The sequence below is a fragment of the Solanum stenotomum genome, chromosome 7 (genome assembly GCF_019186545.1).
Source record: "Solanum stenotomum isolate F172 chromosome 7, ASM1918654v1, whole genome shotgun sequence".
Lineage (NCBI taxonomy): Eukaryota > Viridiplantae > Streptophyta > Magnoliopsida > Solanales > Solanaceae > Solanum > Solanum stenotomum.
In genome coordinates, this window is record NC_064288.1 from 15074608 (window position 1) to 15088327 (window position 13720).

The window sequence follows — 13720 nt, forward strand, 5'->3', positions numbered from 1 at the left end:
GAAATGTAGAATTCAACATCTTGAATTGAGGAAAGAACCTATGAACCCTACTAACATTGAAAGAGATTTGGCTAAGAAGGGTGAGGAGAAGATCATCAGTACATCCGACAACAGAGGTAGTATGTAGATTGATTTTTTTTTTTTAAATGGTAACGATTATATATATATATAACAGTGCAAAAGCCAAAAAGACACTACAAAATCCCAACCAAGCTTAGACTACTGCTTCACAAGGATCCTATCATATCAACTAGTGATTCAGCCTCCTGAGATAGCTTTCTTTACACCAAAAATAAAACAAAAATATACAATTCATCTTGATTTTCTCCACAAAATTGTATTTGTCTTCAAAAGCTCTATAGTTAAATGGTCCACCACATGCAAGCAGGGACAAGGTTGCACCAATTTTTCTGACTAACTACCCATCATTCTGGTTCCAACATTTCAATAAATCAACACTTGTTGCTGAAATTGATCACTGATTCCTACCATGTTCAAGAATAATTGCCATAATTGTCCAGTAACAGGAGAATGAATGAATAGGTAACTATTTTTCCCCAGCAGCTCTGCACAAAAAGCATCTAGAACATAGTTGGAATCCCCTTATTTGAAGTTTATCCTGTGTGAGGCAAACATTTCTTGTTACTAGCCAAGAAAAGCATACCACCTTAAAATGAGCCTTCATCTTCTGAATGGATCTCCATGGCCACTGATTAGTTGACTGTTTGTGCCTAATCAGATGTTATAAGCTGAATTTACAAACTAAGTTCCTTTACTAGTGGGCTTCCATGAGTAGCTTTGAACCCTTGGAATTATAAGGTCTTGAAAAATTCAACAACTCTTTTCAGCTCCCAATCATGCAGTAGCCTTCTAAAAGTAATATTCCATCTGTGTACTCCTTTTGTTGATTCCAGACTGATGTTTGGCATAGTGGCAATGCTAAAGAATTCAGGGAAGAGTTCCTTTAAAGGTCCAAGCCCAAGACAATCACACCAAAAAAAGAATTTTCCTTCCATTGCCACTCTTAATCTAATTTTTCCGGCCATCAAAGACTGGAGGAATCTGATTGCTTTCCTGACTCCTACACCATGGCAGATCACAACCACCTTTGAACACCAATGGCCATCCTGACCATACTTGTCATGAATGACATTTCACCATAAAGCATATATTTCAAGATTATACCTCCATAGCCACTTCATTAGTAAACTATGGTTGTGAGCATTTAGGTTCATGATGTCAAGGCCACCATCTTTTTTGGATTCGATAAGAACATCCCAATTAACCAGGTGGAGTGCCCTTTTTTCGTTGTTGCCTTGCCATATGAAATTCCTCGTGAACTAGTCAATCCTTTTCCTTACCATGCTAGGTGAAGGAAAAAGAGACATGACTAAGAAGGAAAAGTATCCAAAACACTATTGACTAGTATCACCCTACCACCTAGAGATAAGTATTGTCCCTTCCATATTGCAAACCTCTTTTGCAAGGCTTTACTTTTAGCACCCAAAGATAGCCCCCAATACGTAGTATGTAGGGAACCCAACACACATCCCAGAACACTTACAAGTTCTTGAAAATTGTCTACTTTATTAACCGGGAATAAACTACTCTTAAGCCAGTTGATATGAAGTCCAGAAATACAACAAGAATACAGGTCCTAACAACATGAGTCTGCCTCTACCATGGAAGTTGAGAAAATTGATGACAATGAGGGCTGGACCATTGTTGAGAGAGTCAAAGGTGAGAACAAAAAAAGAACAACCACAAAAACCAAGAGCAAAATGCTGAGAAATGTAAAATTACAAATATGTTGGAAAACAAAAATTTGTTTGAGACAAAAATTTATGACAAGATGGTTCTGGCCATTTAGAATACCATGGAAGGGGCTACAGAAGTGAAGATAAATAAAGAAGCTTCCGGAGAGCTCTCACAACAAGAGATATCAGTTACTACCAAAGGAAAGACTAAGAAGGAGCAATAGCTCAGACACAATCCTGAAGGAAGATCATGAGAACTAAAAGAGACTCCTCTTTTTGAAGACTGCCCCACCTTATGAAAAGGGAGGGAGAAAGAAGGAAGAAAAGACTAAGGTTGTCCTATCATTTTGGAGAAGATTCTGATAAACATTGAAGAAACTCCTATCAATGATCCTAACTTCAATATAGATTGCAGAATAATGTTTCTCAATGCAAACCACCCGAGGAAAACAAGATCATTCAAAATATCTCCTGCAATATTGGGAAAGGTGTTGAAGTCCCTCTGGCCAGTGCTCCTATTGTTCCTAAACCTTTTCATATCAACCTTTCTGAAGGACCTCTGAAAGACATAGATGTAAGTGAGAATGTCTAGGTTAGAACAGAGGAGATGAGGAAATGAGCCAGATGAATATTCACACTTTGAAACAGACTCTGAGGAAAAAGTAGAGGAGACTCAGTTTCACAAAGACCTCAGATTTGCATTTGGTTAATATGTTATGAGGATTATTGACTATCTAGTTCTAGTATCTATTATTTACTTTTAGTTTGAGTCATTTGCGTCCCCTTAAAGTTGTCCACATATTTCACTTAGATACTTTAATTCAGACTTACACCTATTGAACACCTTAACAGTTCAAAAATGTTCCAATTAGACCCAAAACAGTGACATGGCAAAAAACATGTTTTTCACTCTCTCTAAGAGAGTAAAGCAATTTAAATATTGTTTTTTTAGCATCTACACCTAAATTCTAACCATAAAAAGAAAAAATTAATTAACATTACTAATCCTCAAAAAAGAAAAAAGTAATTAACTTGAAAAAAAAAAAAAGAGGAAGAAGACCGCCTTCCTCCTCCATCCCCTCCCAGCAACTTATCTTTTCCTAAGTTGCTTGGACTCCCCAAAATGTTGCCGCACCCGTGTCGGATCCTTCAAAAATACACTGTTTTTGGAGGATCCGCCACGCACCCCTCGATATTTTTGAAGAGTCCGAGCAATATAGACCTTTTCCCACCCCCTCCCTTCCTCTCCAATTCTTCTCCTGCATTTTTTTTTTTATTTGTATTTATTCATCAGCAAAAGTAGATTTATGCTAACCAAAATAAATCTGGCAATGTTCCATTATTTTCAACAAGAGTGATACAATTCAATTTATTTATTTTTTTGAAAATGGTAATAACAAGAGTGATAAAAACTAATTTATTTTTCGGAGAAAGTCTATTGTTCCTCCTTGTAAATGTGGTAAATGGCTATTAGTTGAAAAGAAGGTGAAACCAAAGAATAAGACTTTCTGATCATCTGGTGTGATCAGAATGAAAGGGGAGTGAGGGGTTAGCGTGTGGGTGGGGACGATGGTTTACTGCCGGTGGCGACAACGGTGGAAAGGGAAATAGGGTAAGAAGAAGGAAAAAATAAGATGTGCGGGGGGGGGTAATTCAAAAAATAAGTTTTCTTTTACTTAAAAAAAAATTGCATTATTTAAATCGAGTTCTAGCTAAAATTGGATCCAATGGCCACATATCATTATTTCTTTGGTCCATCTACTATGTATTCGCGTTTAAGATACATGCATCTTTGTCTTTAATTGATTGTTATTTTATGTCAAATAGGTGTAAATTTTATGTCAAATAAGATTTGTGTGTGTGTGTGTGGGGGGGGGGGGTTAATTCAGAAAATAAATCTTCTTTTACTTAAAAAAAATTGCATTATTTAAATTTCTAGCTAAAATTGGATCCAATGGACACATATCATTATTTCTTTGGTCCATCTACTATGTATTCGCGTTTGAGATACACGCATCTTTGCCTTTAATTGATTGTTATTTTATGTCAAATAGGTATAAATTTGTTATGGTTGAAGTGTTCAATAGGTACAAGTATGAATTAATGTGTCTAAGTCAGTGTTCTTAATGGCGCTCGCCATTCGCCAAAGGCGCAAAGGCGAGGCGAGGCGGGCATGGCACGCCATTTCTCAGTGAGGCACGGCGAGACCAATTAGGCGACGTGAGGTGACATGAGGCGACGTAATGGCGACCTGAATGGTGGCGCCTTTTAGTTTTAAAATTTTAAAAAGGTCTTGGACTTAATATTAGTCAAAACTAGGGTTTTTTTTTTCATATTTCCAAACTTGGGACTCAGTCGCGACCGCAACTCTCTCTTCAACCTCGTGATTCTCTTCAACCTCGCGATTCTCTCGATTCTCTTCTTCTCCGTCAGTCAACTCTTCTTCTCTTACTTTCTTCCTCGCGAATTGAAAGGTATGATCTCTTTTCTTCTCTTCTTCTCTTCTGAAATCTGAAGTTCTGATACAGACGATACTACTGCTTTGCTGCCTTCTCTGCTCTGTTTTTTTACTCAGTTTCTTCACTGCTTTCTTTTTAGAGGTACCAAAGATAAAATACAAATGACGTTAAAAGACCCATTTAACTACTATTAGAATTATTTATTTGTTTTTGAAATTTTAATGTAATTTACTTGGAAAATCAGTACTTAAGTATGCAAATTTCATTTACGTTTGGAATTTAGAAAAACATTCAAATTTTTGTTTTGATCTACAGTTCTACACCATATTTCTCTTTTTTAAAATTTATCTTACATTTTTTTATTTTTTATAAAAATGGTATCATTTAAATTACATGTCATGTTAAATCATATATCACTGCTCTGTTTTTTTCCTCTGATTTCTTTGTTCACTGTAAATAAAATGTTGCTGAAAGCTGTGCTGTCTATTATTTTAAAAAATAAAATTAATTCTTCTATAGTAATTAATATAGTATCTGTTGTATTGTATTTTATAAAAATGGTATCATTTAAATTACATGTCATGTTAAATCATATATCACTGCTGTTTTTTTCCTCTGTTTTCTTTGTTCACTGTAAAATGTTGCTGAATGCTACTGTTTTCACTTTTCACTGTGCTGTCTATTATTTTTTAAAAAAAATTAATTCTTCTATAGTAATTAATATAGTATCTGTTGTATTGTATTTTACAAAAATGGTATCATTTAAATTACATGTCATGTTAAATCATATATCACTGCTCTGTTTTTTTCCTCTGTTTTCTTTGTTCACTGTAAAATGTTGCTGAATGCTACTGCTTTCACTGTGCGACTGCTGTCTATTATTTTAAAAAAAAAAATTAATTCTTCTATAGTAATTAATAGTATCTGTTGTATTGTACAATAGTGAATTAAATGGCGGATGCTAGCAAAAAGAGGGACATTGGATGGAATTATGGTACTCAAGGAGCAACGAAAGATTCGGTTAATTGTAACTTTTGTGGGAGTACTTTTAATGGTGGAATAACTCGACACAAGCAACATTTAGTGGGTGGTTTCAAGAATGTTAAACAATGTACAGCTTGTCCGTCGGCGATTAGAGAAGAAGTAAGGGCTTATATGCAAAATAAAATCGCTAATAATCCCAAATTTCAAGTGAGGCTGCCGGAAGAATATATTGATATTGATGATGTTGATGATATGGATGAGTATGCGGAAATGATACCTCCCTCCAAAACTCCAAAGATATCTTCTGGTGGAGGTGCATCATCCACCGCGCGGAATGTGACGAAAGGCCCTATGAATCTCTATTTTCCGCATAAATCAACAAAAAAAGGAGGCTTTGAAAAAGGAGGAATTGATGAAACAAAGAAAATTCTAAGAGAGCGTGCGGTAAGTGCTTTCGCGATATGGATGTATGATGCGGGGCTCCCTTTTAATTGTGTCAATCACAAATCATTTGATAAATTTATTGAGACAGTAGGACAACATGGCCCCGGAATGAAGCCTCCTACATTTCATGAAGTTAGAGTTACTCACCTAAAAAAAGAGGTGGAAAAAGTGGAAAAAATCGTTGATGAGCATAAAGTGCAATGGACAAAGTTTGGATGCTCCATTATGATGGACAAATGGACGGCACGAAATGGTAAAATGATCATTAATATTTTGGTGAATTCTCCAATCGGTAGTGTATTTCTTGGTTCTGTTGATGCTAGCAATGAATCTACCGATTCCACCAAAATGTATAAGTTGTTTGAAAGCACTATTGAAAGAATTGGACCGGAAAATGTTGTACAAATTGTCACTGATAATGCTAGTGAGAATGTTAAAGCGGGAAGCATGATGATGGGTGCATACCCACACATTTATTGGACTCCATGTGCCGCTCATTGCATCAACTTGATGTTTGGTGACATATTCAAGGTTAAGCCATATGCTTCCGGTAATATCACTCTCATATCCTCTAACTTTCTTTATAGTCAATATTTAATACTTATTAGCTACTAATTACTATAATCTTACCTTAACAGTTTTTAAGAAGGCCATCAGAATCCATTCTTACATTAGTCAAAGGCCATTGTTGTTAAACTTGATGAGAAAATTCACCAAGGAAAGAAATTTGGTGAAACCGGCCAAGACAAGATTTGCAACGGCCTTCTTAACTTTGAGAGCTATGTACATACAAAGAAAAAACTTGAGAACTTTAGTCCTCTCAACCGAATGGACTTCAAGTAAATTTGCAAAGGAAACTTTGGGGAAAGAAGTTGCCAATCTTATTATTTCTGCCCACTTTTGGGATGATGTTGTTCGAGCACTTACAGTTTGTGGTCCTTTGACAAAAGTGCTTCGTTTGGTGGATGGGGAGAAAAAACCACCAATGGGCTATATTTATGAAGCAATGGATAGAGCCAAAGAAACTATTGAACGGGGTTTTCGTGGAATTAAGAAGCAATATGAGAAAGTGTTTGAAATTATTGATGCAAGGTGGTCAGACCAACTCCATCGGCCTTTGCATGCTGCAGGCCATGTTTTGAACCCAGGATTGTATTATAAAGCTCAAGAAGAGGGAACTTTACTACAGAGTCTGTGGACCGAGTATTATGCATGTGTTGAGAAGATGATCCCCGATACAACAATACAAGATTTACTAGTCGCTGAGCTTCCTAGGTACAAAATGGCGAATGGACTATTTGGTTGTGGTCCGGCTAAAAGAGCTAGAGACACAAGGTCACCGGGTAAGTGAGTTGATTTAGCTCTTACTTAAATTATTCGACTTATTTACACTCATTAACCTCTAAATTTATTTTATTATAGTGGAATGGTGGTCACTATTTGGTAGTGAAACACCAAACTTGCAAAAGTTTGCCATGAAAGTATTAAGCCTAACTTGTAGCTCATCCGGATGTGAGCGAAATTGGAGTGTGTTTGAACACGTAAGTAAAAAAATTATATCCTAATTTCCATATTATATTATTATCAATATCTATTAGTTAATATCTGTAACTTATGTGTAGATTCATTCCAAGAAGAGGAATAGGCTTGCACTATCGCGTCTCAATGATCTAGTGTACATTAAGTACAATAGAACATTGAAACGTCGTTATGATGCTCGTGATCTCATTGATCCAATTCGCTTGGATAACATTGATGATTCAAATGAATGGTTAGTTGGATGCCCCGAAGATCAAGAAGATGAACTAGTATATGAGGATGATGATCTTACTTGGGGTAGTGTTGCTACGGCAATTGGAGCTGATGAGAGTATCTATCATCTTAGGGGACTTTCTTCAAGATCAAGAGCACTTGACAAGGGCAAAGGAGTAGAAACTTCATCTACAAGTTCAACTTCAAGTAGGACTCGGACACTAATTGATGAAGACTACGAGGAGGAAGAAGATGAGGAGCAATATAATGATGTAGAGGATGTTGATCTTCAAGAGTTGGATAGTTTTGAAGAAGAATAGACTTTTAGAGTTCTAGTATTATCTTTTGAATTATTGGGTCTTTAAAGTTCTAGACTTTTAGTATCTACTTTTTGTTTTTGAATTGAAATATTTGCTAATATATGTTATTGCTATTGAGATTTTGGATATTTATATATGCAATTAAATATTTTTAATTTTTGGTATTAATTGGCGCCTTGATTCAAAAAGGCGATCGCCTCGCCGCTCGCCTCGCCGCGTGGCGAGGCAGGCCCTTGTCGCCTTTTGTCGCCTCTCGCAGTCCAAAACACTGGTCTAAGTGAAATATGTGGACAATTTCAAGGGGCCGCACATGACTTGGGCTTTTACTTTTTAATGTAAGAATTGAAAGATTTGCCTAATATGTTATTTCTATAGGCTCTTGGTTATTTATCTATGCAATTGAATATTTTTTATATTTGTATTAAATGCGCTTCAGTTGAAAAAAGTGTGATTCACTTCAAGCTTCTCGCCTCAGTAAAGCGAGCCCTCGCTTTTTTCCACTTCTCGCTTTCTAAAACACTGAGTGATGGTGTGATTAGGGACAATGCAGGAGGCTTCCTTTTTTGCTTTTAGCCTAGTCTTAGGAAAGGGAACTAGCAATTATCAACAGCCCTACTTTTTGGCATTCAGTGGTGTTTAAGTAATGGTTTGCATGATATAGGAGCTGAAAAAGTGATTCACAACTTCTAGTTGATTCTGTAAATGGGAACAACTGTACTACTTGGAGGCTTTGTGTTACAACCATGTAACGATATGACACCTAGGCCTAACTCAACCTCAAAAGCTAGCTCATGAGGGGAGGTTTGTCCAAGTCCATATAAGGAGACCAAATTCCCATCCGTCTACCGATGTGGGACATCTTAACACAGTTGAAGAGTTCAAGAGGAGAAAGGAACATTCAAGCTTCACTCTCAAACATTGCTACAGGGAATGCAACAAAGTTGCAGATAGTCTGGCATCTATGAGTCACTCACTGCCTCAGACCAAATTGTATCATGATTTTTGGATTTACCATCTCCTATCAAAGGTCTAGTGATTGTGGATAGATGGAGCCTTCCAGCTACTCGCATTGCCAACATGAAAAAGTCAGAACTGTTTTTTTGAGCTTCCATGATCAATGCAGATCAAACTTCACAGTTACAGTTGTAGATTTGGTAAGAACTTTTGGAGGTATCCTACCTCTAGTATAGGAATCTCTTCTTTTAGACTATGGTTTAGTCCATTATATTCTTCTGCCAGTAGCACTTACTTCATCTTCTTGTATCATGATAGTTGGTTGGCCATCTATCAACTAGATAAGGGAGGCCTATATCTTACAGCTCCCTCAAAGCTCATGAATTATCCTTTGGAGAGATGAATAAAAGTTGGTATTAAAAAAGTTACTAGCTTAAAAGCGGCAGATGCTCAGACTAAGAGGGTGTTTAAATTGACTACACTTGCAAGCAACTTCTTTTCCCTTTTCTTTCGTATTCCGGTAAATTTATAACATTGCATAATTCAAACTAGTTATTGTCGTGAGGATTAATCATCACACATTAGGAAGAGCAATCTTTACATGTGCATTAAGGGAAAGTTTATTAGAACTACGTGGCAATCTGGAGTAAGGATCCCGAGAGGTTGTCTTCAGAGAAGCATCGCTAGAGAGAATAAGATCAGGGAGCTATGCCGGAATGACGTGGAGAGAAGGATGATAGGGACAAGAATGTTAGAAGGGCTCGGAAGAGCCTGTACGAACTAGAGCAGTGCAGAAATATTAGTTGGCACCACCTGTGGCTTTGACACTGGCGCGAAGATATTTTTCTTAGTACTTTATGGCTCTAGTGACACCCTCTTATTGGCCAAAGCGTGATTGTTGCAGCCTATAAACGGTTAAGAAATACAACAGCAATTTTATACTTGCTAATAATCTGTGTTGCCAGTGAAATGATCTTAAAAAGAGTTCAATGCTCTTGACCTCCTACAAATTCAACCACACGGATTTTACGAAAAACAACATGGTCCCCCAAAATGGCAAAAGGAAATAGGAATGTTAATGGAGAAACTAGATGAAGATCCCATTCATCATTGAAACAGAAAGGCGAATGCAAAAAAAAATTACAAGTTCGCACCTTAACAGAACTCTGATCAAGCTGAACAGCCGTCCTACAATCTTCCTCTACGCTTGTCCAGTCACTATCAACCAATAAAGACTATATAAATGAACATTCATAAGATATCACTAAAGCCCAGAGGCTGTGGGGGCTTACTTGCGTTTCAGATGGCACAAAGCGCGATTGGTCCAATAGATGGGAACGTTGGGGCACAAGGTAATAGCCTAGATAATCCATTCAGAAATTAGAGAACAAAAAAGCCAAAAAAAGAAAGACAACTCTCACCTCCGTGTATGCATGAATGGCAGCGATAAATTGATTATTCTGGAAGAGAACATTGCCATCTTGCTTCCGATGTTCCGCTTGTTTGGCCACCGCACCGGCAGCCATTACTGGTGTCATTTTCCCCTTTTCCTCCGTTCGATCTTTACTTCAAATTCGCACTATCTTTTTGGGAGGGAAAATAAGCAAGGGTTTTGCTGAAAATCAAATGCAAATAGGAGTATGTTCCTCCTGAACTTTCAAGAACATTCCATAAGATTACAATTTTGAAGTATTTATACCGTCACCTATGGTAGAACCGTCATTTCATTTATCATAGAACTATTTATTTATTTGTTATAAAGAGTTTCTAATTTAAAGTTTATTGTTTTGACTTATTGGTTATCAATTTGCAAATATGTTCATTTATTACTCTTTTAGTTTATTTTTATTTGTCACTTTTTGCTTTGGCACACCTTCTAAGAAAATAATTATTGATATAAGTATTTTTGCACACTATTCCTACTAATTAATGTTTAATATTTGATCTTGAAAAATGATATGGAGAATAATATTTAATGTTATGGGTAAAACATGGAAAAAATAATTATCTTTCTTGATATGTTAAAAGTGACAAGTAAAAAATAAAGATATATTTTGGAAATAAGTGACAAATAAAAGTAACCGGAGGGAGTATACATCTATTAAGATGAGTTTATCATTATTCATTAGTGATTGTTATCAATTCATTATCGATTTAACTTACATCTATTAAGATGTGAGTTTGTCATTATTCATTATTGATCGTTCTTCGATTATCGATTTAACTATTAAGATTTCACACAATAAAAATATTGAAAATCACTTGGAAATAAGGTAACAAATCAAATGAAGCATATACATGAGTTGATAGATTACATTTGCTAAAAACAAACATTAACACATGTATAGTCAGTTAGAAATGAAAGTATGAAACTAGTATAAAACTAAATCATGACTTTATATACCGAATGATATAAATATAATTTATTAATTTAATATCGATTTATCAATTAACCTATTCAAAAGATCTCAAACCGTTAAGAATTGATAATCTAATATAAAAAAATTAAAATTATTACTAAAATAGCTAAATCAATAATCCATTATCAATAAATAAAAATAAAATTGAATTTATTAGCCACTTTAGATATAAGTAGTTTTTGAGAAATAAATAAATGTTGAAAATTATTTTTCAAGGATTTTTGTTAAAAAATTTAATATGGTGGCCAAAATGGCCATTTTATTAAATATATTTAAAGTTCACAATAACACAAATTAAAGCAAAGCAAAGGGCGGGTGACCGCCCATCAACAAATAAAATTTGTACAGAAGTGGCAAATGTCACATCTCCATCTTCATCAACTCCCTTATTTCCAGAAAAGGAAACTTCCTTTCAGCTCCTTCCATCACCACTGTAGAGCTTCTTCCATATTTTTATTACTTGGTCAAAAAAACCTCTTCTTCCATCTGATTTCTTTTTTGTTGTAATTGTTCTTCTTATGATTTTGTTCCACCACAAAGCAGTCTTCAATCTCCATGTTCAAATTCATTTCTCTATGTAAGTTCCGACCATCTTTGAACTTTATTTCTTCCATTATCGCACTTGAATATATCCTTTGACTAAGCTTTATTTTGTGAACTGTTGATACCATCAAATCTGGATATTTGTCTCTTCTTCCATGTTATGTTGATGTTACTCCTTGATAGCTTCCTTTTCTTGAGACCACATATTCATTTGATTAAACTACTTGTTGCTGAGCCTCTGTGACTTCATGATTCTTGACATTGGTTCTTTATTCATTGAATGTTGATGCCTTCTTCCTGCCTAATTTTGCATTGATTAAATCTTTTTATTCTTATCCTCAAATTAGCTATTTGTTGCTTGTCTAAGTTGAGAATTTGCTTAGCTTTAGTAGGAAGCTCCATGAAATTAGAATAATTGAATCTATTTGTTCTGTTAAAAGCTAGATTAGCTATACAGTCAGCCATATAATTACCTTCTCTGTAGATGTGATTTAATCTAACTTGACAAATTTGAGTCATTAATTTCCTTGATGTCTTCTATTACGGTTGCAATTTGCCATGAAATTTCCCAAATTCCTGATAAGATTTTTACTAAAACTAATGAATCAGTTTCAATATCAATCCACGTGATCCCAATAGCAGTGCAATGATAAATTGCTTCCCTTATTGCTATTGCCTCTACTTCCATATTTGTAGTCTCGTTTATCTCTTCTCCTTGGGCATAAACTAGGTCTACGTCATGATTTCTTATACAGAAACCATAAGAAGTACTTCTCCTTGGATTGCCTTTAGAAGCTCCATCTGTGTTGCATTTTAACTTGCCATGCTCTGATGGTTTCCATCTTACTGCCATGTAGTACAATTTGGGTTTGTACTTCTCCAAATAGTCCACCAATTCTGGCTAGTTGATATGAATCTGCCTTGCCTTAACTTATGATATATTATTTTGACCATTCTCCAAATATCGGTATTCAAATTGAATACAAGACTATTGTAGGAGACATCCTATAAACGATTGAGAAATACAACAACAATTTTATACTTGCTACTAATCTGTGTTGCCAGTGAAATGATCTTAAAAAGAGTTCAATGCTCTTAGACCTCCTACAAATTCAACTACACAGATTTTACAAAAAATAACATGGTCCCCCAAAATGGCAAAAGGAAATAGGAATGTTAATGTATTGGAAATTAGTTTAGTTAGTTACTACTTAATTATGAGCTGACAATATTCTTTTAACTTCAATTAGTTAGTTATAACCAGAAGTTAGTTACATCGATTAATGTGCAGTTTTAGTTAGTTAGAACTACGCTATTAGCATGTATATATTACATTGTGCCTTTCCTCATTCTATTGATCAATACAGATTGAATAGCAAATTTCCCAAATTGGTTCTTCCTCTAAATTGAACATGGTAACAGAGTTGTGAATCTACAAAGATCAGATTCACAATTTTATTTTCTTTCTCAAACTGAAGACTGTCTCTCTGCCATTGATCGAGCTTGAAGATAATGGTATCAACATCAAAAGGAGATGCTCCAGCTGGAGATTCAGGGGTTTCAACCGATACTCTTGAAGGAATTGAGAAGAATCACAATCATCCTTTGTATTTGCACCCGTCAGATACTCCAGGTAGTGTATTGACTTCAGTTCAACTCACAGGAACTGAAAACTACTCGTTATGGAGCAGATTATTGATGATCAATCTGCGTGCAAAGAGCAAATTAGGTTTTGTACTTGGATCGTGTCGCAAATCTGATTATAAACCTGAATTAGAGGAACAATGGGAGAAGTGTAATGCCTTCGTTTTGGCTTGGATTATGAATACAGTGTCCAAGGAGTTGTTGAGTGGAATTGTGTATGCATCAGATGCAGCCATGGTTTGGGCAGATCTGAATGAGCGATTCAACAAGGTCGATGGATCTAGGAGTTATCACCTTCATCGAGATATTTGTACACTCCATCAAGGTAATCTAACAGTCTCAGGTTACTTCACTAAATTGCGACTTTTATGGGATGAATTTGATGCGTTAGTGCCTCCTCCTACTTGTAATTGTGGTAAATCGAGGGTGTATGTTGATCATTT

The 13720-nt window shown here is 35.6% G+C and overlaps 3 protein-coding genes across 5 annotated transcripts in view; 2 read left to right on the forward strand and 1 right to left on the reverse strand.

The window, feature by feature from the left end:
• Positions 1 to 10311, reverse strand: part of LOC125870572 (E3 ubiquitin-protein ligase CHIP-like) — a 37508-nt gene extending 27197 nt beyond the window's left edge. For 2 of the 3 annotated variants that reach the window (XM_049551033.1, XM_049551031.1), the window contains exons 1-3: positions 10092 to 10311; positions 9963 to 10030; positions 9825 to 9888 (exon numbers count right to left, since the gene is read on the reverse strand). In XM_049551033.1, coding sequence (XP_049406990.1) covers positions 9825 to 9888; positions 9963 to 10030; positions 10092 to 10208 — 249 coding nt within the window. In that variant the 5' untranslated portion in view covers positions 10209 to 10311. The remainder of the gene's footprint in view (positions 1 to 9824; positions 9889 to 9962; positions 10031 to 10091) is intronic. The other variant, XM_049551034.1, reaches the window with a different exon arrangement.
• LOC125870580 (peptidyl-prolyl cis-trans isomerase FKBP15-1-like) overlaps positions 1 to 13720 on the forward strand; it is a 1082853-nt gene that overhangs the window by 892038 nt on the left and 177095 nt on the right. The gene's annotated exons all lie outside the window — the stretch shown is intronic.
• Positions 6070 to 7982, forward strand: LOC125870568 (uncharacterized). The gene is made up of 4 exons (XM_049551028.1): positions 6070 to 6175; positions 6283 to 6987; positions 7067 to 7185; positions 7267 to 7982. The coding sequence occupies exons 2-4, from the start codon at positions 6345 to 6347 to the stop codon at positions 7714 to 7716; spliced, it is 1212 nt and encodes a 403-aa protein (XP_049406985.1). The 5' UTR covers positions 6070 to 6175; positions 6283 to 6344; the 3' UTR covers positions 7717 to 7982.

Bases quoted from the DNA above. Each gene is read 5' to 3' on its own strand.
- LOC125870568 (XM_049551028.1), top strand. From the start codon at position 6,345: ATGAGAAAATTCACCAAGGAAAGAAATTTGGTGAAACCGGCCAAGACA. The intron at 6,988-7,066 runs GTAAGTGAGTTG...ATTTTATTATAG, and splicing joins TAGAGACACAAGGTCACCGG to TGGAATGGTGGTCACTATTT. The intron at 7,186-7,266 runs GTAAGTAAAAAA...ACTTATGTGTAG, and splicing joins ATTGGAGTGTGTTTGAACAC to ATTCATTCCAAGAAGAGGAA.